This window comes from Carassius auratus, chromosome 34 (assembly GCF_003368295.1).
Source record: "Carassius auratus strain Wakin chromosome 34, ASM336829v1, whole genome shotgun sequence".
Lineage (NCBI taxonomy): Eukaryota > Metazoa > Chordata > Actinopteri > Cypriniformes > Cyprinidae > Carassius > Carassius auratus.
In genome coordinates, this window is record NC_039276.1 from 23,286,115 (window position 1) to 23,311,562 (window position 25,448).

Genomic DNA, 25,448 nt, shown 5'->3' on the forward strand with positions numbered 1-25,448 from the left:
CTTAATAAATAAACTGATAGTGACATATTGTGTGACAACTGATATTTATATGCATTTTATGTAGTCTACGATTAACATTACATGCAGAATTTAATAGTTTTGGACATAATTACACCCCCCCCCCCCACCACACCCCACCCCCCTTCTCACTACATCATACTATGATCCATAAATTATCTGTCAATCACAGTACAAACTATATTCAATTATATGCACAAAAAGTGCTTTAATATAGAAAGAATATAATATTGCACATTTCTTATAAGAAATATGTCACAGGAAAGTTTTGAGTTTCTGGCACGGTCTAGTTCTGAAACCTAACAGATCAATAGAAAAGAAGCTTCAAAATCATCGAAGTTATACCGTATGATTCGTCAAAATAGACCAATGGCCATTAAGGAGGTGTAAAGAAACATCTCGGTTACGTATGTAACCTTGGTTCCCTGAATAGGGAACGAGATGCTGCGGTGACGTCACCACGTATGGGAACACCTCCGGTGTGACGAATGTCTGAAGCCCTATACCATCCCGCCAATCCTATTGGCCAAATGGCGCATAGCACCACCCTACGCATGCGCACGCATGATATACCTGGGTGCAGCGCGCCATTTCGCTCAGATTTCATGACTGAAGATGAAGAAATTATCAAGGTACGGAACGACCAGAACCGCAGCATCTCGTTCCCTATTCAGGGAACCAAGGTTACATACGTAACCGAGATGTTCCCTATCATAGGTCACTTCGATGCTGCGGTGACGTCACCACGTATGGGAACGATATACCAAAACGCCTGACGTACCTGATAACTGAGATCCGAGGAAGCATCTGCTCAAGCGGAGAGAACCCGGGAGCCAGGAGCCATCCTCACATCCAGACTGTAGGACTTGATTAAAGTGCTCGGTGAGGACCATCCTGCCGCAGCACAGATATCATCCATAGAAGATCCACTGAGAAAAGCTTGAGAAGAAGCCACAGCTCAAGTGGAATGAGCCTTAATTCCTAAGGGCGAAGCGAGTCCGCGCACCTCATAGGCCAAAGAAATTGCCTCCACCAGCCAATGGGACATGCACTGCTTTGTAACCGCATGGCCCTTACTTTTATGTCCAAAACAGACAAACAGCTGGTCAGATTCACGCCAAGGGGCTGTACGATCCACATAAGTCTTTAAAGCTCTCACAGGGCAAAGACTTAGATCTCCTGATCCAGCCTCAGCAGGTGAAAAAGCTTCCAGGAACACTTGCTGAAAGCGAAAGAGGTAAGATGCGACCTTAGGAACATAGTTAGGCCTGGGCCGCAGCAGCACCTTCACAGAGCCCGGTGCAAATTCCATGCATGAGGGTGAAACAGAAAGAGCCTGTAAATCCCCAACTCTCTTGAGGGAGGATAAAGCCATGAGAAGAAGTGTCTTCAGTGTCAAGAATTTATCCGATACGGTCTCCAAGGGCTCAAACGGATGCCCTGATAAACCTAGCAACACAATGGATAAACCCCATGAAGGAACCCGCACAGGGCGGAAAGGCCTCAGCCGTCGCGCACGCTGTACAAAACGAGAAACTAGTGGATGACGCCTCATAGAGGCACCGCCTATGTATTCGTGGTAAGCTGAAATGGCTGCCATGTAAACCTTAAAAGTGGCTGGTGTTACGCCATCCGAAAAACAATCCTGGAGGAACTCCAGCACTGAAGCCACTGGGCAGTAAACTGGATCCACATTACGATTGCCACACCAGGCTGTAATCAGTCTCCACTTGAAAGCATATAAGCGTCTCGTAGAAGCTGCTCTAGAATTCAATATAGTCTCAGTGGTTTCAACAGAAAGACCGGGACATACTAATGCACTCCGCTCAGTGGCCACGCCCACAGTTTCCACAGATCCGGCCTCAGGTGCCAAATCAGCCCCTGTGCTTGTGATAATAAATCCTGTCTGAGGGGAATCTCCAAGGAGAGCCCGCTAGCAGACTGATCAGATCCGCAAACCACGGCTGCGTGTGCCATCGCGGAGCCACCAGCAGCAGCTGTTCCACTCTGTCCCGCCGTATTCTGCATAATACCGCTGGGATCAAACGAATCGGAGGAAAAGCATACAGACTGGTCCTGGGCCAGCTGTGAGCTAATGCATCCACGCCCAGGGGCGATGGGGGGCATAGGGAGAACCATAGCGGGCAATGCGTAGTCATGTTTGACGCGAATAAATCCACTTTCGCTTTGCCGAATATCCGCCATAAAAGATTCACCATCTGGAGGTGTAATCTCCATTCTCCCTGTTCCAGAGCCTGTCTGGATAGCATATCCGCTCCTAAGTTAGAGTGTGGGGGAAGAACGAGAGGCTTCTCGTAAAGAACCGTAATAAGAGAATAAAATTTGCCGAAATAGACACGACTCGATACGTCTAGACGAGACTAGGTCGCGGCGGAGTTTGGCGCGATCCGTTCGGCTAGAGAGGTAGTCAAACGGCATCGCTATATAATAGCAGTCCGCCATGTCACTTAATCGTGGCAAAAATCCGCGCCGTTCGTGATATGCGCTGATAAGGCTGCTTCCAGGACCTCGAAACCTCTTGGTGGAGGTCCGTGAGAAGGGTAATTTATCCACCGCGCGGATAGCCACATAATAGCACACTGAGGAAGGGGAAGCGCGTTTCTCCTGTCCGCTCGGAGGGAGAGAACCGCTTATGCCGGTCAGAGCCTACTCTGAGTAGAAGCTGCGGTTAGACAACATAGTATAAAAGCAAAACTGCTCTGATTAACGCGCTCGAGTAGGGGAGAGCGAGCAAGTGGAAAACTCCAGTGCATCACTGTACTCATAGTCAAGCCGCACATATCACCCCTAACCAACACCTCGTGCGGGGCCTCGGCGACCGCAGAAGCGAACGGTGGGGGTTAGACGCGAGGCGACTGAAGAAATAGACTCCAGAACGCGGATACTTTTCTTATTTTACCATAGCCGTAGGCTATCACAGAGAGAATATGAGAGAGGCTGCAAACGAATCTCTCATGAGTGCCTCCCTGTGATAAACCCATATACGGCTCTTACCTTTCGTTGACTCATCGCGTCCGCGAAAGAGGAGTTAACACTGCTCGAAGAAAATCACTGGAGAACGCGAGATGATAGGGCACAGATGATTCGCTATTCCTGAAGGAATGAAATCTGAGCGAAATGGCGCGCTGCACCCAGGTATATCATGCGTGCGCATGCGTAGGGTGGTGCTATGCGCCATTTGGCCAATAGGATTGGCGGGATGGTATAGGGCTTCAGACATTCGTCACACCGGAGGTGTTCCCATACGTGGTGACGTCACCGCAGCATCGAAGTGACCTATGATAGGGAACCTTTGAACATAAACAGTGCATACTGTTTCTGTTAATCAGTGCAAGTGATGGCTTTTGCTGGTGCGATCTAGCACACCGTTCCGTTTTTCAGCATCTGGTTGCCACACATGAACTTGCTCTACTTATTTCAGCAGGGTCAGATATGAAACACTAACGCCCTCCTGCGTGACAGCTGCATCAATGCAATAGCACCCACGTAAGAGAGATACAATCCTAAAAACCCCTGAAACTGCAATAATAAATAAATAAATAAATAATAGTAATAATAATAAAAGACAAATAACATAGGAAAATAGATTTTCTATCGTATAATGCCCTTTTGCATATTAGCATATTATATTTTATGCTATATATTTATACTGTATAAAATATATTTACAATTATTATTATTATTATTATTATTTACAATTTATTTGCCAAATTTAACATTTTTTTTTCTTAATTAAAATGAAATGAGTGTTGGAATTAGTAGGCTATACAACTTAGCATTTAAATAGACAAAATATACAATAAATTATTCAAATTTTAAACTAACGCCCATGATTAAATTAGTATTACAAACCACTTTCCTTGCAACAGCACTTTCTGTTAGGGATATGTAGTTAATAACGTAAATTTTGCAGCAGATGTAAGATCGCACATAAAACAGACGCTAAAGCAAACAGTTTTACTCAATAGTTTCCCACTTACTGCACAAAATATTTTTTTATTTTGTTTTCTTCACGTAAGTCCAAAAGTGTCACATCCCTTACGAAAAATAACCATGGTTTTATTATATAGTAAAACTGTAGTAACCCATGTTTTTTTTTTTTTTTTTTTTTTTTTTGGCGTGTTGACTAGGCTACCATTTGTATAACCACAGATTTACTGCAAATACCATGGTTAAACTATGGTTAATTTAGCAAAACCATGGTTAATTTGTGGTTACCATGGTTTAACTATAACCATGGTTTTTTTTTTTTTTTTTTTTTTTTTTTTTTGTAGTAAAACCATGGTTAATTTTCATAAGGGATATACGCACATGACACCACTGTCTTCATGTTAAACAAGTTTGACTAGCTTTTTATTACGATTTGGGCAAAATTGCTCACAGTGGAAATATCACTTTAGGTGCTGTAGGGAACTTTTGTAAAAAAATATTTTTTACATATTTATTAAACCTGTCATTATGTCCTGACAGTAGAATATGAGACAGATAATCTGTGAAAAAAAATCAAGCTCCTCTGGCTCCTCCCAGTGGTCCTATTGCCATTTGCAGAAAGTCATGCGCTCCGTAACTTTTCTTTGTGTTCAAAATGTAGAAAAATGAACATAATAAGCGAGTACACCTGTATCCTGAATCACTAGGGTACACCTATAATAAGTGTTTATATTCGGACTATTTTAGATTGCTTCGGGGTACTGCGGCGGAGTAACCCAGTACCTTTGTGATTCTTCATAGACATAAACAGAGAGAAGTAGCTCCGGCTACAATGTTCTTCCGCAAGACGCAAGCAGTTCTGTTTATTAACCGCTAGAGCGTCAAAAGTTCCCTACTGCAGCTTTTTAACGTCATTAGGACAAATAATTGTCTATGAACAGCATACTCTGAACAGTTACTCGTGCGAAGTCCCCCTCTGCTGGTGACACTTTGAAACTGCTGCGGGCAGTGGTTCTCAAACCTCTTCATGAAGTACCAGCACTGCACATTTTGTATGTCTCCCTATATCAGACACACCCACTTCAGATCTTGCAGTCTCCACTAATGGGCTGATGAGTTGAATCAGGCGTGATAGATGAGGGAGACATACAAAATGTGCAGGGATGCGGGTAATTCATGGAGAGAATGCATGTTAGAATACATTCCTCAAAAGGATAGTTCACTCCAAAATTATTTAATTAATAACTCACTGTCATGTCGTTCCAACGAGAATACTTTGTGTGTGTATCATTTCATGATTTAAGTGATTTTTGAATGCATAGACACATGAAATATATGACAAAGTCTAGGTCACACCTAGCCAATATTTTAACAATATTTGGTATATTTAGTGTAAGTTTCATTTTAAATATGAATATTTTCCTTTTGTTTCCATTGTTGTGCATGCAACCGATTCCTATTGGTTTTGAAATAGTAATAACATCACTTGCAGCTTTCCTAGAGGCTGTGCTTTGAGGTCTCGCCACAAACTCTCAAGTGCCCTGGACTTCCTAATTCTGGTGCTCCAATAAATGTTTGATCCATGAACCACTAAGAGGCTGGCTATGTGACACAAATAAATCAGAACCATCTGCTGAAATGTGATGGAGATTTTGCGGAGAAACTCTGGAGTTTATGAAGCTCTGTTCATTCCATTCCGCAAATGAGGCTGACCCATGCACAACCCACAAACATTTATTTTCTTTTTTCCTTCTTTTTTTATGTATTTAAATCACATGTAAATGATTTAAATAGACTACTGAAGCAAATCTGAAAAAACTGGAAAAAAAAAAGAGTCTCGTTTTTATGGTTGTTTATGGCATAGCTTGAAGTAGTAGCTTTGAATCCATTCAATAATTCAGGTGGTAAAAACACAAGATCCTGCAGAAAGAAACAGCTCTTGTAGGTGTTGGTCTTATGCATTTAGCAGATTTATCTTTTTAGCTTATTTTTATTCAGCTTTTTTTTTATCTAATTAGCTTTTATCCAGAGCGACTTACAGTGAATTCAGGCTAACAGTTTTTGCCTAACGTGTTCCCTGGAAATCAAACCCACAACCTTGGGTTCCCAATGCAATGCTCTACCACTTGAGCCACATGAACAATCTCAAGTTTATTTATATGTCCCATTTCATTGTAAAATCGACAAGAGGCCTAAAATAATGGGTTGCGGGCGGCCTCGTTGGTGCGACATGGAAAATAGTTTACTGTCTCTTTAAGACTGCGCTATTGTCATTGGTGAACGAGCCTCTGTGTCGTGTGTGCTTGTGCGGGTTTATTCTATTCCAGGGGCGAGTGTTATTATAAGGCCTACAATTGAATGCACCTGAGCGAATATATGCTGAATAATACATTTTAACACATGCTCATTTGAAGCGTTTCTAGCAAATAACAAAATCAACATAAACATGGCTGAATTACCGATGGGGAAAGGGGTCTCCGCAGGAAAAATAGCAAGCAATGTACAGAAAAAAATTACCAGGGCTCAGGAAAAGGTAAGACACCAAAATAACCAGATATACATCAATTACATAATCTCAAAACGGATCTTAGTATTATCTACATCTTACTAAAACCTCCTCTATCGTGATAAAAACGCGTTCAATCAGAGCCGATCGAAGCTCATCCATATAACGTTACTGACTAGCAAATACTAAAATACACGCATTTGCCATTTTCCATATACTTGCAGATGTTTTAAGAATTTTATGTATAAGACCATTTTGGAGATGCAAGGTCGCTGTTTATTTCACTGCAGTGCTGCTATGGAAACAAATAGAAAGCTGCTTCTGAAAAACAAGATTTGTGCCTTCGCTCTGTGTGTTTCACGCTTAAACAACCAATTTATTGCTTTTGAACCATTGCATTAACCGTACTCTCCCAAAAGGTGAGCGCGCCAGCGCGGTGGCGATTTCCGGATTCGTAAACGAATCGTTCTTTTGAGTAGGATCTTTTTTTAAATGAATCAGTTAAAAATAAAACAAGTCCAAACGATTCGTTCACGAATGTGATCACTAGTCATTTGGTCATTTGCGCAATTGCGTTGTTTTAACCGGTTCTTCGAACGAATTGTTCTAAAGAACCGATTCGCGGAAATGAGTCGGACTTCCTTTCACCACGGTAAATGAGCTGCTGCATCTGCCCATCATCCTTCATCACTTTTGATTACCGCAGCCTGACATTTGGCTACTTTATGTACAATTGACCAACAGCTTTTTTTTTACACTCTTCAAACTCAAAAGTAAGTTGTGGTCATAAATGTTATCACTGGGATTAAATGCAGCCATCTGGCTTTTCTGACTATTAATTCTGTGTTTACTTTAGAATGATGCTTGGGTTCTTCACACCAACTGTCACTTAATAAGGCTATGGGAATTAGAGATTTCATGGTCTTTGAGCAATACATCATTGACAGTTTAGCAATAATATTAGTACAGCATTTAGTAAATATAGTCACATTTAGTATGTCTCTGTGGTCATCTGTGCAGCCACAGGAGCTTGACTTGAATCTGGTGCTGTTGCTTTCTAAAGAGCAGCAGTCTTTTATGTTGCAGACACATTTATAGGATAATACAGGTATCCAGGTTTAACCTGTGTCGTTCTCATCAATGCAAGGAAGCGCTCTCTCTCTGGTTTGTCACTGCACATTGAAAAACAAATTATTATTATTATTTTTATAATATATGAGCAATGTGGTCAATAATGCAATCATCTTCTCTCAGGTTCTTCAAAAGCTTGGCAAGGCAGATGAGACTAAAGATGTGGCATTTGAAGAGGGTGTGATCAACTTCAACAAACAGCTAGTAAGGATTTTTTTTCTAACTCATTAATTTTTCAAATGTTCATCTTAGTCTATGACTCTCTGTTTCAATTTTGTACCATGTGCTCACATAGGTCGAGGGTACCAAACTGCAGAAAGACCTTCGGGCCTATTTGGCTGCTGTGAAAGGTGAGATTATCAATTGACAAATTTACACATCTAAATGCAACATGAATGAAATTTGTTGTTTTCTTAGCCTTGCTGATGTCTTTCTCATGGTTTCCCCCAGCCATGCATGAGTCTTCTAAACATCTGTACGAGTGCCTGGATGAGATGTATGAGGCTGACTGGTATGGCAAAAAGGATGTGGACTCACTCCTGGAGGTTATTTTGTACTTAAGTCATTGTCAGTAAAATGTGTTTTAGTAATTAAGGAGTAGATTGAACCCTATTTTTCATATGAGAAAATGTGTTGTTTTTGTCTGACTTTATAAACTATACATTCAGAGGAAATTATTTAGAAATAAAAATGCATGTTCTTACATGTTTTTTTTTTTTTTTTTTTTATCCCTTTTATACATCTAAAATGTATAGTATTTATCATAAAATAGACCAAAATGTTGCACTGTAACAATCTTGGTCAATTAAGAACGTCTCGGTTACGTACGTAACCCTCGTTCCCTGATGGAGGGAACGGAGACGTTATGTCGACCGACAAATGGGGTCTCACTTGGGAGGCCAATCATCTCTGATTTTAAGAGAAAACGCCAATGAAATTGGCAAGTGGATTAACACACCTGAGCCACTCCCCGTGCCAGCGGGTATAAATAGGGCGACAGGTGCATCCACTCATTAGGTTTTACGCTGAGGAGCCGAGAACGTGTCCCGGCAACAGCGAATGGTTCAAGGTTGTGGCATGGGGACATAACGTCTCCGTTCCCTCCATCAGGGAACGAGGGTTACGTACGTAACCGAGACGTTCCCTATCTGTCGGTCACTACGAGTTATGTCGACCGACAAATGGGGTCCTATGGAAAACGCCACAACCTGAACCTCGTCACAACCCTGAGGCGCTGCAATTGTTGACAAGCCTTGGCGTGCCACAAAAGCTACGCTTAAGGTCGTAACCTTCCCAAAGCCCCAGCGCAAATTCACTGACCTTGGTACCGAAGGGGCCAAAGGGTGAGTACATCGCTGCTGGAGAAGGCCATGCTGCTGTTCCGCCCACATAAGTAAATGGAAGGGATTTCAACCTTCGGAGAAAGATTGCTTCAAATCTTCCCTATTTGTTCTTTTAGCTGGCAAGACAATGGGGAAGCGAGCCTTTAGGAAAGGCCGCTACGGAGACCACATCCTACCCGTAGGGAGGTGACATGTGGATATACCGATATGGACTGACCCAGGGGGCAGTACTACATATGGAAAGGGTCTCTGAGGCAGGTCCTACCTAGGAGTAGGGATGGAACGGCTGCCAGAAGAGACTGACAGAGCGATCTGTCAAGGGAAGACACGGGTTTGCCAAGAGGGAAGCCTTACCGTGGAAGAATACACATATGGGATTACCCGTAGGGAACCCAGCCATATGGACACCTAGCCCAGTACAGGGGCTGACCGGCTCCGGGCATGCTAACGCCAGTACCAGTTTGCTCCGCCAAGTCTGACGCCGAGGGTGCTGGAGGATGCTCGACCAGGGTACGCCAACCGGGGAACTCTACTGGGAGAAGAAAGCGCTCACATCCCCGTGTTAGGGGGAATGGCGCAGCAAGCGAGACACCCAGCCAGCCCTTCCCGCCAATTACCTGTTACCCAACACACGGGAGGAAACTGGCTCTACACGGAGGTTGTAAAACCTCGCAAAGGTGTTAGGTGTCGCCCAGCCCGCAGCTCGACAAATGTCTGCCAGAGAGGCGCCGTGTGCCAACGCATAGGAGGAGGCCACACTCCATGTGGAGTGGGCCCTCACCCCCAGGGGGCACGGCTCGCCTTGGGAATGGTAAGCCAAGGCGATGGCGTCCACTATCCAGTGGGCCAACCTCTGCTTAGAGACAGCCTTCCCCTTCTGCTGACCTCCAAAGCAGACCAGGAGCTGCTCAGAGCTTCTGAAGCTCTGGGTGCGGTCCACGTATATGCGAAGCGCTCTTACGGGACACAGCAACGACAAGGCTGGATCTGCCTCCTCCAGGGGCAGCGCTTGCAGGTTCACCACCTGATCTCGGAAGGGAGTGGTGGGAACCTTGGGCACGTATCCAGGCCGGGGTCTCAGGACAACGTGAGAGTAGGCTGGCCCGAACACAAGGCACTCTTCACTTACCGAAAATGCTTGGAGGTCCCCGACCCTCTTGATGGAAGTGAGCGCGATCAGGAGCGCTGTCTTGAGAGACAGGAACTTCAGCTCAACCGAATCCAGCGGCTCAAAGGGACCCCTCTGAAGTCCCGCCAGGACAATAGAGAGGTCCCAGGAGGGAATCAGGGGTGTCCTAGGAGGATGTAACCTTCTGGCACCCCTCAGGAACCTAACGATCAGGTCATGCCTCCCCAGGGACCGGCCGTCCACTGCATCGTGATGTGCTGCAATGGCAGCCACATACACCTTCAGGGTGGAGGGTGACAGCCCACGCTCCAGCCTACCTTGCAGGAAAGAAAGCACGACTCTGACCGGGCATCTCCGGGAGTCTTCTCGGTGAGAAGAACACCAATTCGTGAACAGACTCCACTTCAGAGCATAGGCCTGCCTCGTAGAAGGGGCTCTAGCCTGAGTGATAGTGTCTACCACCGCTGGGGGCAGATCACTTAGGTCTGCCGCGTCCCGTCTAGAAGCCACACGTGGAGGTTCCAGAGATCTGGACGCGGGTGCCAAATGGTGCCAAGCCCCTGAGAGAGAAGGTCTCTCCTCAGGGGGATGCGCCAGGGAGGGGCTGTCACGAGGAGCATGAGTTCCGAAAACCAGGTCCGGGTGGGCCAGTAAGGCGCAACCAACAGGACCTGTTCCTCGTCCTCCCTGACCTTGCACAGTGTCTGTGCGAGCAGGCTCACTGGGGGAAACGCATACTTGCGTAAAGCCCGAGGCCAGCTGTGTGCCAGTGCATCTGTGCCCAGGGGGGCCTGGGACAGGGAATAGTACAGCTGGCAGTGGGAGGACTCGTGGGAAGCCAACAGGTCTACCTGGGCTTCCCCGAATCGACTCCAGATCAGCTGGACCGTCTGGGGATGGAGTTGCCATTCCCCGGGGAAAGTGAGCTGTCGTGAGAGCGCGTCGGCTGCACGATTGAGCTCCCCCGGGATGTGGACAGCGCGCAGCGACTTGAGCCACGTCTGACTCCAGAGGAGGAGATGACGGGCGAGTTGAGACATGCGACGTGATCGTAACCCGCCTTGTCGGTTGATGTACGAAACAGCCGCAGTGTTGTCCGTGCGGACCAACACGTGCTTGTCCAGCACTAGCGGACGAAACCGTCGCAAAGCTAGATGCACTGCCAGCAACTCCAGGCAGTTGATGTGCCAAAGCAGTCGAGGTCCTGTCCAGGACCCTGAAGCTGCCTGCCCGTTGCATGTCGCGCCCCAGCCCGAGTTGGAGGCATCTGTTGTGACAACAACGTGCTGGGACACTTGTTCTAAGGGCACGCCGGCCCGTAGAAAAGCAAGGTCCGACCAAGGACTGAATAGGCGGCGACACATCAGTGTGATGGTGACACGATGTGTACCGCGGCGCCATGCCCATCTCGGGACTCGGGAGTGTAACCAGTGCTGAAGTGGTCTCATATGAAGCAACCCGAGCGGCGTGACTGTGGCTGCGGATGCCATATGCCCCAGGAGCCTCTGAAAGTGTTTCAGCGGTACCACTGTCCTGCCTCTGAAGGAACTCAGGCAGTTCAGCACTGAGTGGGCACGCTCGCTGGTGAGACGTGCCGTCATACTCACCGAGTCTAACTCCATACCGAGATAAGAGATTCTCTGCACAGGGGAGAGCTTGCTCTTCTCCTGGTTGACCTGAAGCCCCAACTGACTGAGGTGCCGAAGCACGAAGTCCCTGTGATCGCACAACTCTTCTCGGGACCGGGCCATAATGAGCCAGTCGTCGAGATAGTTGAGGATCCTGATGCCCACTTCCCAGAGTGGGGCAAGGGCGCCCTCCGCGACCTTCGTGAAGACACGGGGGGACAGGGAGAGCCCGAAGGGGAGGACCTTGTACTGCCATGCCTGACCCTCGAAAGCAAAGCGCAGGAACGGTCTGTGACGAGGGAGGATAGAGACATGAAAGTACGCGTCTTTCAGGTCGATCGCTGCAAACCAGTCCTGGGGCTGGACGCATTTGATAATGCGTTTCTGCGTCAACATCCTGAACGGGAGCTTGTGTAGGGCCCGATTCAAGACTCGCAGATCCAGGATAGGTCGAAGGCCACCGCTTTTCTTGGGCACGATGAAGTAAGGGCTGTAAAACCCCGTCCTCATCTCGGCTGGAGGGACCGGCTCGATTGCATCCTTCGGCAGGCCAGTGGCGGCCAGTGGCGGAACAGAACAAAACAGAAACTGAAGATTCTCCACCCGGCCCTCCTCCGGGGGAAGGAGTGGCGCTGTCTTCGCCATCTCCTGAAGAGCAGTTCTCCGCATCTCCGAGTTGCCCGTGTCAGGGCCGCTTGGTCGACTTCTTCGAGGACTTCGCAGCCGGGAGTGACATGGGGGGCGCCGCTCTCCTGCGCGGGGCTCGACGCGCCGGCCTCGAAGAACTCTCAGCACGGGGCGGAGCTGGCGTAGAGGACGCAGGGGGGCGCCCACGGCGACAAGCAGGCTGAGGCGCTACCCGCGACGGAACGGTGGCAGCCGGAGAGATACGTCGGGGCAGGATGTGCTGAATGGCCTCAGTCTGCTTCTGTACCGCCGAGAACTGCTGGGCAAAGTCCTCGACAGTGTCGCCGAACAGGCCTGCCTGGGAGATGGGGGCGTCGAGAAAGCGCGCTTTGTCCATGTCCCTCATCTCAGCCAGGTTCAGCCAGAGATGCCGCTCCTGGACCACCAGCGTGGACATCGCCTTCCCGAGGGACCGCGCCGTGACCTTCGTTGCCCGTAAGGCGAAGTCAGTTGCCGTGCGCAGCTCCTGCATCAACCCCGGGTCGGTACCACCCTCGTGCATGGCTTTGAGTGCCTTGGCTTGGTGTACCTGCAGGATAGCCATGGCATGCAGGGCAGAGGCAGCTTGGCCCGCAGCACTGTAAGCCTTGGCAGCGAGTGCGGCCGTTAGCTTACAGGCCTTGGATGGGAGACGCGGACGATTCCTCCAAGTGGCGGCGTTTTGTGGGCACAAGTGCACTGCAACCGCCCTCTCCACCTGGGGAACCTCTACGTACCCCCTGGCTGCCCCGCCATCGAGGGTGGTGAGGATGGAAGAGGGAGAAGAGCGGCTTCTGGCCGTGAAAGGGGCCGTCCACGACTTCGTCACCTCTTCATGCACCTCCGGGAAGAAAGGCACCGGAGCAGAACGAGGTTGTGAGCCGCGTCCCGCGCCGAGAAACCAATCATCCAGCCGTGAGGGCTCGGGACTGGGCGGTGTAGTCACCTCCAGTCCGATACTCACGGCTGCCCGGGCAAGCATGGCCGACAACTCCAAGTCCGATTCGGCAGGAGCGACAACACCCGAGGGGGGCAGCCCCGCCGAACCTTCATCCTCAGAGGTCGATAACCCATCCCCCGATGCAGCAATCGACATCTGGTCTTCGGGCGGCGCACCGAAAGACACGCTGGGACCGCTATGAGACGGCCCAGCAGAATCAATCGGCAGCTGCACGGGACAGTCGCTGCGTGAGGAGTGAGAGGTCCGTGGGGCGTGGCCCGGCGGAGAAGCTCTCACTGTGATCCTCAGATCTCCCAGAGCGCCAGCCGGCGGCCCTCTGCTCGAGCCATAGAGACCGGGACGGGTGGCGACAGAGGGGTCTGCTGCACTCCCCTTGAGGAGTGAGAGACGCGATCGCAGCGCTGCCATGTTCATACGCCCACAGTAGACGCATGAATCATCCACGAGCGCAGCCTCAGCGTGTTGGACGCCCAGACACTGCAGACAACGCTCGTGACCGTCAACCGAAGACAGGAAACGACCGCATCCAGAAGGACACGGACGAAACGGCATCTTGAAAAAGACGCGAATCGTCCGTGATTTGCTCTTTTAGAACTGTCTCTTTTAGCCGAAGCGCCCAGGGGAATCGCCGTCTCGCAGGGACACCGCTGTAACGCGCCGTCACACCGACCAGGAACAGTTTAAGCAAAAACAAAGATGATGGCTTTGTAGTGATTTTCTTCATCGACTACTCGGCTCCGAAGCAAAAATCTAATGAGTGGATGCACCTGTCGCCCTATTTATACCCGCTGGCACGGGGAGTGGCTCAGGTGTGTTAATCCACTTGCCAATTTCATTGGCGTTTTCTCTTAAAATCAGAGATGATTGGCCTCCCAAGTGAGACCCCATTTGTCGGTCGACATAACTCGTAGTGACCGACAGATAGGGAAAAAAAAATTCCCCAATATCATTTACAGCTGACTGCAAGAAGCAGATCTTTTCCAAATGACTATTTCTGTCTCGCTTTATATTTCAAAAGGAAATCATTTCAGCACAGAACAGAAACTTGCAGAAAACAATTTCATGGGTATAATTTCAAGAGTAAAACAGATGATCAAGAATGACATAAGCTTGCTTTAACAGTTTTAATTGAGGGCAGATATGGCACAAGGTATCCCCAACAGCTTTTTTCCTTTCCATATTATTGTTTTTAGTTCATGCCCATCTGTCATTTCACCATGCTTTTATTACATATTACAATATAATTAAAAGTTTGGGATTGGTACAATTTTTTTAATGTTTTGAAATAAGTCTCTTATGCTCGCCAAGTCTGCATGTAATCGATTAAAATGTAATGAAAACAATAATATTGTGAAATACTGAAAATTTATTTATTTTTATTGTATCTTACAGACCCCAAACATTTGAACAGTACTGTATGTGTGCACATTCTACATGTCCACCATTTTTGCTTGATTTCTGCTTTCTTTGAAAGGAATGTTAGGAGTGAGGAAACAGATGGGAGGTAACTCAAGGGGTTTTGATTATAATTTAGCTTTTGACTCCTTGTTTATTCTCATAGCTAGTTTGTAAACATGTAAATGCTATATGGTTTTTCAGCAGTAACCACATGAAAGTATTATTTAGCCACACAAGTAGTGACACTAGAATTAGCCTAAATAGTTTTAAACACTAAGGATCCAGCTGCTCTGTAGTTGTCTCTGTAGATACAGTACATGTCTCTGTGAATGTATGTGAAGTTGTGATGTATTTCAGATGGTTTTGCACCATCGTGATATTTTATTTCTATTGTTGTGTGTCTATAACAGGATTCAGACATCCTTTGGACAGACTTCCATCAGAAACTTGTGGATCATGCGCTTATATCCATGGACACTTACCTGGGCCAGTTTCCTGACATCAAAGTACTAAGATCCCATGATGATGTTGTAGTTTAGCATATCATGCCGTGATTTTCTGTTTAATGTCTGTATAATTCTTTCCAGGCTCGTATTGCAAAGCGCGACAGGAAGCTGGTGGACTATGACAGCGCACGACACAACTATGCTGCGGTGAACAAAGGCAAGAAAAAGGAGGGGATCAAGATCACCAAGGTGCAGCCCTTAGTTTTGATGTTGTTTTAATGTTTCTACAGTCAGTTCAAATGGAGGAAGATTTATATTTCATGTATTTTCTATTGATTTTTTTCTCTATGTAGCCAGTTTCCCTGCTGGAGAGGGCTGCCCCAGGCTGGGCACAGGGCATCCTGTCTGCCCATAACGTGGCTCAAACCAACCTCACCAGGAGTCAGGTGACACACGATAACTTAAAATTATAGTCTGTCATCATTTACTTACCCTCAAGTTGTTCCAAACCCATTTGAGTTTTGCCTCGTGGGTGAATGAGATGATTGAACTCCATGTCATGTGATAATGTAATTTGCTGTGTTTATAGGCAGAGGAAGAGCTGGAAAGAGCACAGAAAGTGTTTGAGGAGATTAATATAGATTTGCAGGAGGAACTGCCATCTCTGTGGAACAGGTCTGGATTTATTTACTGTCTTACTTTCACAGATCTGTTCTGTGTTTCAAAGAAATTAGTGGAAAATGCATCTGTTTTTAAATAATTAATATGTAGTTAAATTGCTACGAGCAGGTGCCTCAATCAAAAGTCTGAACATATTTCACAGATTCAGTGCCATGAGCCTCTGTGTTTGTCACTCTGTCAAATACAGTACCAGTACACCCTGAATCACAGAAATTATGTAGAAGCCTGTGAAGCAGTTTGCACCAGATGCGTCATAAATGGTCCATGGGTGTGCCGTCTTAGACTGAGATCTGTTGTCATCTTGTGGAGGGCTAAGATTGTGTTTGCTGTCTTCCAGTCGTGTTGGCTTTTATGTGAATACATTCCAGAGTATGGCTGGTCTGGAGGAGAAGTTTCACAGAGAAATGGGAAAAGTAAGGACTGCAGCATAACCCCATCAACTGACAGATATTGATGGTTATGTTTTGTATATAAATTGTAATTTAATTAGAAGTAAATAGTCTGGTAATGTATATACAGTATATATATATATATATATATATATATATATATATATATATATATATATATATATATATATATATATATATATATATGACAAAAAATTTAGTTAGTAACACAATCCATTCGGTATTGCCTACACATTTTAGTTAATAGAATCAGACTATTTTTATGATTGCTTTTGACCTAGATTGTTTATCACATTGATTTGAATTGGATAATCTTTTACCATATTGATATAAAGATACAAAAAGTTCGAAAATATATTCAGTTTGTTGTAATTAACACCATATAATGCATTCAACTTTACATTATGTCAAGTTTTTACAAACTGGGGTTTGTAATGTGCATGGTGAGTTTGTGAGTTTAATGAAAAGCTAAGAAGTAATACAATTCTAAAAATGTCAAATTTAAAATAAATAATTCTAAAAAATAAAATCAATAAAAAATGGAGATGGTGAATATGTTAATGTGATACTAAATTATTCAAATATTTTTTTTTTTTATCTAAGTGATACTTTAAGTAAATATATATGATGAAAGATTATCAGCATTACATGTAAATAAGAAATAATGTGAATTTGTACATTTGAATGTGTTTGAAACACAAAAGCCTTCCAAAGTGACAGAATTACATGGTTAAAGTAAATCTGATGATCACCTGACTAGTGACTGGTCTGCATGAATGAACCTTTCTCTTACAGATTAATCAGAATCTGAATGATACGCTGGAGAAATTAGAAAATCAAGATATGTCCAGGTTAGTCAAATTTATTAGCAGCATACACACATAGCGTTTCATCTATAAGCACTGAATTTAATTTATTGTAAATTTTAACCATGCTGGTAAATTTTTATCCATTCTGCCTCAAACTGGTGTCTAAATTGTGCATATGACAATAATTAGTATTGGTATAATTACATATACAGTAATTACAGTTTATACCATTAAATAAATGAACAAACCCCAACACCACTCTCATAGAAAAAAAGGTAGCCAAGGGGTGAGGACATCAGCAGCCCAGAAGAGGTAACCTTGGTAGCCCTACAGTGGTGTGTGTGTGTGTGTGTCTGCATTCTGTACTGAAGCTTTTGCGTCCCCTCAAGTGCTGCCCAGCTAGACAATGGTTAGTGCAGTCCGTCTGCAGCACTGAAACTGTAGGAGTTATACAGGAATAATTTCTAGCAATAGACCAACGCTACTTTTGGGTAACGCCCCTTTTTGGGGGAAAACAAACGGATTCCCGATACAGAACTCGCTCCAGTGACCTTTTATTTTTCATTGCTTCTGATGTGTACAGGCCTGTCAGACACAATTTCAAACAGATATTGTTTAGTCCTAGTCTGCGAATATCTCAAACGTAAAATCAGTTAACAGCCAATGTAGCGTGCCTAATGAGGGCTAACGTTAATCACGTACAGTAGCTGCTAGCAGCTTCGTATTTCTAACTACAACAAAACTGTCAATAGCTTAAATCAAGTGAAATATGATCCAAGTAAACCACCGACTCCTCTTGACATGGCCTCATCATCTAGTTTATCATACTGTGAGTGTGTTAATGACAAAAAATAGGCTACTTGGTGATTCCACGAGATAATTGTAACGTTAGATGTCCATATTTGGCCACTGCGTGGGGTAATTAATCCAGTTTTCGACCATTTCAAAGGGACATCACTGTAAAGACCATATCCAGTAGCTTCTTTAAATACCTCTCACGGTCCTCGGCCGGCAAAGAAAGTGTATACGTTTGTGCCATTTTTGCTATCAAGAAATTAGAGCGAGTTCTGTATCAGGGGAATCCATTTGTTTCCCCCAAAAAAGGGGCGTTACCCTTGGATGACGCAAAAGTAGCGTTGGTCTATAGTTTTGCATTCCGAAATTGTGTTTGCATTCTTTGAAATTTGTGATGCCTTCACAGTGTGTTTGATTTCATTGCATGAGCAGAATGAGTTTGCTCAGGAAGTAACTTTGTCTGCATGGATTAACTGTTAAGTTTGATACTATCCGGACTATGTCAGTTCTGGCTTGTGGGTATCCTAGATAGGCTTTTGGTTACACTGGTCATCTAAAACTATGGCTTGCAGTGTAAAGTATTGGTGCTTGGGTTGAGCCTAATCAAAGCATGACAAAGAGGGGCTCTTCATAGCCATGGTACTGTATATCATTATCTGTACTTTATGCTCCAGTGACAGAACACAAGTTGCCAATCACACGTTGAGCCCAGGAGGACCGCCAGCCATTCCCAAATCTCCGTCCAAGGTATGGATTTAGAAATCAACATGTATTTGCCATGTACAATAACAAAGCCCAGTATCTTGAGGGAAAAAAAAGCTAGTGATTTGCAAAAATGTTTTTTGATAATGCAGAGTACAAAAATATCAGTAAAAAAAAAACTTTCCCAGCACAGTTTTCACAAAATAAGAATGAACATTTTCCATATATATATTTATATATATATATATATATATATATACATATATATATACATACATACATACATACATATACAGTATTGTTCAAAATAATAGCAGTACAATGTGACTAACCAGAATAATCAAGGTTTTTAGTATATTTTTTATTGCTATGTGGCAAACAAGTTACCAGTAGGTTCAGTAGATTGTCAGAAAACAAACAAGACCCAGCATTCATGATATGCATGCTCTTAAGGCTGTGCAATTGGGCAATTAGTTGAAAGGGGTGTGTTCAAAAAAATAGCAGTGTCTACCTTTGACTGTACAAACTCAAAACTATTTTGTACAAACATTTTTTTTTTTCTGGGATTTAGCAATCCTGTGAATCACTAAACTAATATTTAGTTGTATGACCACAGTTTTTTAAAACTGCTTGACATCTGTGTGGCATGGAGTCAACCAACTTGTGGCACCTCTCAGCTGTTATTCCACTCCATGATTCTTAAACAACATTCCACAATTCATTCACATTTCTTGGTTTTGCTTCAGAAACAGCATTTTTGATATCACCCCACAAGTTCTCAATTGGATTAAGGTCTGGAGATTGGCCTGGCCACTCCATAACATTAATTTTGTTGGTTTGGAACCAAGACTTTGCCCGTTTACTAGTGTTTTTTGGGTCATTGTCTTGTTGAAACAACCATTTCAAGGGCATGTCCTCTTCAGCATAGGGCAACATGACCTCTTCAAGTATTTTAACATATGCAAACTGATCCATGATCCCTGGTATGCGATAAATAGGCCCAACACCATAGTAGGAGAAACATGCCCATATCATGATGCTTGCACCTCCATGCTTCACTGTCTTCACTGTGTACTGTGGCTTGAATTCAGAGTTTGGGGGTCGTCTCACAAACTGCCTGTGGCCCTTGGACCCAAAAAGAACAATTTTACTCTCATCAGTCCACAAAATGTTCCTCCATTTCTCTTTAGGCCAGTTGATGTGTTCTTTGGCAAATTGTAACCTCTTCTGCACATGCCTTTTTTTTAACAGAGGGACTTTGCGGGGGATTCTTGAAAATAGATTAGCTTCACACAGACGTCTTCTAACTGTCACAGTACTTACAGGTAACTCCAGACTGTCTTTGATCATCCTGGAGGTGATCATTGGCTGAGCCTTTGCCATTCTGGTTATTCTTCTATCCATTTTGATGGTTGTCTTCCGTTTTCTTCCACGTCTCTCTGGTTTTGCTCTCCATTTTAAGGCATTGGAGATCATTTTAGCTGAACAGCCTATCATTTTTTGCACCTCTTTATAGGTTTTCCCCTCTCTAATCAACTTTTTAATCAAAGTACGCTGTTCTTCTGAACAATGTCTTGAACGACCCATTTTCCTCAGCTTTCAAATGCATGTTCAACAAGTGTTGGCTTCATCCTTAAATAGGGGCCACCTGATTCACACCTGTTTCTTCACAAAATTGATGACCTCAGTGATTGAATGCCACACTGCTATTTTTTTGAACACACCCCTTTCAACTAATTCAACTAATTGCCCAATTGCACAGCCTTAAGAGTCTCATTTGTTTTCTGAGAATCTACTGAACCTACTGGTAACTTGTTTGCCACGTAGCAATAAAAAAATATACGAAAAACCTTGATTATTCTGGTTAGTCACATTGTACTGCTATTATTTTGAACAATACTATATATATATATATATATATATATATATATATATGCTTGAGCAAAAATTTGTAATTGCCATGATTTCTCAGTATTGCAGTGTTTGGTCAATGAAATATGAAACTGTATTTCATATTTATGTGTGTTTCTAGCTAAAGCCTTTGGTTCCTCCACCTCCTAAAGTTACTCCATCAAAGGATATGAAGCAGGAGAACATTATCAATCTGTTTGGTGAGGCTGCCACTCCAAACATCAGTGTCACTTCGCCATCACAGGTCAGCAGTACCTTCTTCTCCTGTATTCCTCGTCTTCAGGAATGAAGATGCTTCTTATACTAACAAAATTATAAACGCAACACTTTTGTTTTTGCCCCCATTTTTCATGAGCTGAACTCAAAGATCTAAGACTTCTATGTACACAAAAGCCCTGTTTCTCTCAAATACTGTTCACAAATCTGTCTAAATCTGTGTTAGTGAGCACTTCTCCTTTGCTGAGATAATCCATCCACCTCACAGGTGTGTCAAATCAAGATGCTGGTTAGACAACACGATTACTGCACATGTGTACCTTAAGCTGGCCACAATAAAAGGCCACTCTAAAATGTGCAGTTTTACTGTATTGGGGGGTCCGGGGGTCTGAAAATCAATCATTAGTGTGACCACCATTTGCCTCATGCAGTGCAACACACACACTTAAGTCAGTAAAATGAATTCCCTGCATGTTGACCAACAGAGTTTAAATGTGCAATGGAGCTTTGTTTTTCCTGCAGAATCTCACTGGAATTTCACTAATGTGATGCTACTCTGTTTGTGTGCTGTGATCTTTCTGCCCACAACAAGTAAAATTGGTCCCTTAATAATATGAAATGCTCACTGAAGTTATAAAACCAAAAATGAAAAAAGGATACTTTCTTCTTTTTATCAGTATGATGCTCCAGCCACTGCTAATCTGCTTGACATGGATCTGGACTCACTTCAGGCTGCCACCACACCAGCCGCACAGGTCTGTCAGAATTAGAGGAACTAAGAGTATTTCATAGTTTTAATTCAACTATTATTCAGTTTACCTTATAGCAGTGTTCTAGTGTTTCATATATTCTTGCAATGTAATTTCAGTGTAAATGCCTCTTAATCAATTTGACAAATCTGTTCTGTCTAGTCATTAATTTTGCTTAGTTTTTGTGTATTTTGACAGACTTGGGATTCATGGGAGGTGAGTGTGCCTTTATGTTTGCTCAAAATTCTAGGCCCCTATTTTAACGATCTAAACGCAAAGTGTAAAGCGCACAGTGCAGGTGCACTCAGGGCATGTCCAAATCCACTTTTGCTATTTTACCGACGGAAAAACGGTTGGTGCGCCCGGGCGCATGGTCTAAACAGGTTGTCCCTGTTCTCTTAATGTGTAATGGGTGTTTTTTGGGCGTAATGTGCAATAAACCAATCAGAGTCTCATCTTTCATTCCCCTTAAGAGCCAGTTGCGCTCGTGCCATGACGGATTTGCTATTTACATGTCGGAATTTGGCAAGCGCAAAGACAGAACGCGTCTCCGAGATTAAACGGAGCTGCTCGTGTGTGAGCAAATTGATAGCCGAATTCTTATACATGCGATGACTATCCATTATGACATGTAGGCATTTTTATATTTAATTAGACTACAAAAAAATTATTATGCATTGCAATCCTTTAATTTAATATTTGGCATGTTTGTGTGCTGCTTTGCGTCCCTGTGTTTAATAAGCAGTGTGTACGCGCACCGTGGACCCGCCTATACTAACACGCTGTTTAAATAATAAAGAAAAAACATTTCGCCAGACTTTGGACCAGATTTGAGTTCGTCTATGGCACAGTCTATTTTCAGCTTCTTAAAATAGCATTGTGCCAGCAATACACCTGAACAAACCTCTTTTTTAGATCAGCACGCCCATGGGCACAAAAATGGGCGCTATTTACTTACGCTATTTTAGCCAATATCATTCAATATATGTAATGGTTAGAGAAATCGTTCTGCCTCTGTATGGTGTCAAACAGTTGCAAAAAAGCTATTCCATTAAATTTCCTTTCACTGCAAAGCTTTCCTGCTAAAGATTGTAAATGTCTGTCTTTCCCGCTTAAGTAACTGTCCATGATATTAATGTTGCACGTCGCACGTCATTCCATAGAGGCTAGATGACCTCCAGTACTGTGTTCAGGTGCTGTGTTTCACAGTCTTTCTGGCTTCTCATTCTTTCTCCACTCTGAATGATCCCTGCTCATGCTTTTCCCCTGCTCCCACATGCCCCCTTCTCCAACATTCCCATCACCGCCGTACCTGCCCACCTCCATGGCACATGTAGCAAACACAGAATGAAGCTGAGGTGCCTCAGACAGGGGACGATGATGATACCCAGCCTGTGCACTTTGGCTGGGGCGATGATGGCACTCAGGCTACCTGGGATGATGATGGTAGCCAACCTGTACATGCTCCGACCGCATACCCCGCCTGGGATGATGATGGCTCTCAGGGGAATGTCAGTGATTCTACCCAGCAGGCCCCCGGGTGTGACGATGATGGGGCTCAGGTACAAATCTCATAGAGCAAGCTAACAGGAGCTGAGCTGTGCTATATTGAGGTCATGCTCCTGCAGGAAACTCTGGATGGGAGCGTAAAGATGCTTAGCATGGCAACTGGGAGAATGCTGGTAGAAGTGCTAGTAGTAGCAGTAGTAGTAGTTGTAGTAATAGTAACAGCAACAGCTGGGCTTGCTATGTTATGAGGATATGTGTGTAATTTGCATCTTTTTGTTGTCTCTTTCAATTCTTGGCTCTCTCTTGGTATTTCTGCCTTTTATTCCTCAATCTGTATTGGCTCTCTCCTTCTTTATCTCCCGGTCTTTCCCTTTTTGCAGGCCACAGAAAAGGCAGCTGTTACAGAAGAGGTGGTGGCTGAAAATGAAGTAAGTGATGAGTAAATAAATAAAATGGCATAGCGTATGATCCAAAAGTGAAAATCTGATAACCCAAAGCAAGAGCCTAAAAGACATACAGGAAGTCTATAAGTGACTCAAACCTTGCATCAACATAAACTACCGTTCACAAAAAATCACAATGTTGCTGTTTTTACTGTGTTTCTGATCAAATAAATGCAGCCCTTGTTGCAAAAATAATAACAGGTCTTAATTATCACTGCCTCTGGTGGACTGAAGTAGCAGATGCAGACTTTGAAAGGGTAGAATCAGCTTGTCAGGCACTAAGTGGAGAACCTTAAATGTTTTGATGCTAATTATTCAAATAATACATTAAAACATATGAAGTCTATGTATGTTGTTGTATTTACATTTCTTGTTTAATCCAGACTGCACAGGCGACCACAGAGAGTGTAGAGATGCCAGAATCCTTCCTGTTTAAAGTAAGTGAAAAATGATGGTTTAATTTAACTATCATTGGTTTTTTAATCAGAATTTGAAGCAGAAAAAGTGAGACCGGTATCTGTGTGAATATAGGTGAAAACGATGCACGACTACAATGCCACTGACTCCGATGAGTTGGAGTTGAAGGCTGGAGATGTGGTGCTTGTAATGAGCTATGAAAACCCAGAAGAGCAGGTTAGTATAGTCGTTTGTTTCGACCAGTTCTTACCAAGATCTTGATGTTAGGATCACCTAACTTGTCTTTCTGTGCTTACAGGATGAAGGGTGGTTGATGGGAGTCAGAGAGTCTGACTGGGTTCAGAATAAAGATCTTGGGAAAAAAGGGGTCTTTCCTGAAAACTTCACCCAGAGGATGTGAAAGCCTGTGATCCGCTTGATCTTTTGTTAAACCCCTTCTACATAACTCCTTACTGCTTCCCTTCAAAAAACACTGTACTAGACCAACACATGCACAGCCACAGGCAGTCTGCTGGTTATGTTTGTGAAAGCTTTTGACAAGTTAGTATTTGCATTGTTTTGGGTGTCCTCACTGTGACTCATATTTGACATGGTGCAAGTTTAAGAAGATTGCATCAACCTTTGACTAAATAAATGGTATTCTGTTAACTAGTAACATACCCAGAGTAAGTCCTTGCTGTAGATGTTTATAGACAAGCCACTCTGAACCCTGTCCCATTTTGTGTGGAGATGTTTTAGGCCCAATCCCAATTCTATTTTATACCTCTTCCCCTTCCCCTTCCCATTGTCCCTTAAAACAGAGTCCCAAGGGGTAGGGGAGAAGATATTCCCCTAAGGATCGGGACACCACTACCATGACGTCACACGTCATCAGCGTTTGTCGTCTAGCTCATACAATGCACACATATGCTGGTGTGCATTAGAGCCTTTAATTAACATTCTGTATTAATGAGCTGCTTACTGACACACACACACACACACACATATTGGAAATCGCGCAGCTCACACATCCAGGAGAGAATAAACTTGTCAACGCTGCCCCATGACTTTTATTAAATACAGTTTAAATACTGAATCGCTACATTATATTTTACAGCGACAAAAGGACACAATCACTTTGTTTTTAAATTTGTTTTTAAGTAAACTCACTCTAAAAAGATAAACGTACAGACGCAAATACACGCAACCTCCATTTCTCTCTCTCTCTCTCTCTCTCTCTCTCTCACGAATAGGCAATAATTGAGTAAATGGTTGAGCGATTTCTAATTATTGGGGGATTAGTCTACGGCCGTTATCATCCTGATCAGACATATGCTGTGGCACTATCATGCAGTCTGTAATGATATGACGTTAGCAAATATAAGCGATTTTTTGCAAACATTTCTTTAACATGACCGTTAATATGAACTCACAATTGAATGTAACATAAAACAAATGATTACTTTTCGTTAAAATCTTTATTTATGCCAAACAAGCTTACATTTATGTGTCTTTTTGTTCGCTGTAGCAGCCATGTTGCCGAGATAATTCATACCCCTTCGTTTGAATTGTGGTCCCGAAAAATCTTCATTTTAAGGGCTATCTGGCCCTCTCCCTTACCCCTACCCCTCCAACCAAGGAAAAGGGCTA

At 44.0% G+C, this 25,448-nt stretch overlaps 1 protein-coding gene across 6 annotated transcripts; it reads left to right on the forward strand.

The window, feature by feature from the left end:
* Positions 1-6,242: 6,242 nt before the first annotated feature.
* On the forward strand, positions 6,243-25,238 carry LOC113053572 (myc box-dependent-interacting protein 1). Of its 6 annotated transcripts, none has more exons than XM_026218698.1 (21): positions 6,243-6,502; positions 7,562-7,639; positions 7,730-7,810; positions 7,902-7,956; positions 8,057-8,151; positions 15,142-15,237; positions 15,319-15,426; positions 15,531-15,623; positions 15,767-15,852; positions 16,196-16,271; positions 17,064-17,119; positions 17,345-17,389; positions 18,547-18,619; positions 20,607-20,729; positions 21,379-21,456; positions 21,649-21,666; positions 22,788-23,012; positions 23,340-23,387; positions 23,786-23,839; positions 23,934-24,035; positions 24,118-25,238. In XM_026218698.1, the coding sequence occupies exons 2-21, from the start codon at positions 7,616-7,618 to the stop codon at positions 24,217-24,219; spliced, it is 1,638 nt and encodes a 545-aa protein (XP_026074483.1). In that variant the 5' UTR covers positions 6,243-6,502; positions 7,562-7,615; the 3' UTR covers positions 24,220-25,238. The 6 variants fall into 6 exon arrangements, with proteins under 6 accessions (XP_026074483.1, XP_026074480.1, XP_026074486.1 ...); XM_026218697.1 differs by having other exon boundaries at positions 6,437-6,502; positions 7,547-7,639; XM_026218700.1 differs by lacking the exon at positions 6,243-6,502 and adding an exon at positions 7,011-7,248 and having other exon boundaries at positions 7,547-7,639.
* Positions 25,239-25,448: the final 210 nt, after the last annotated feature.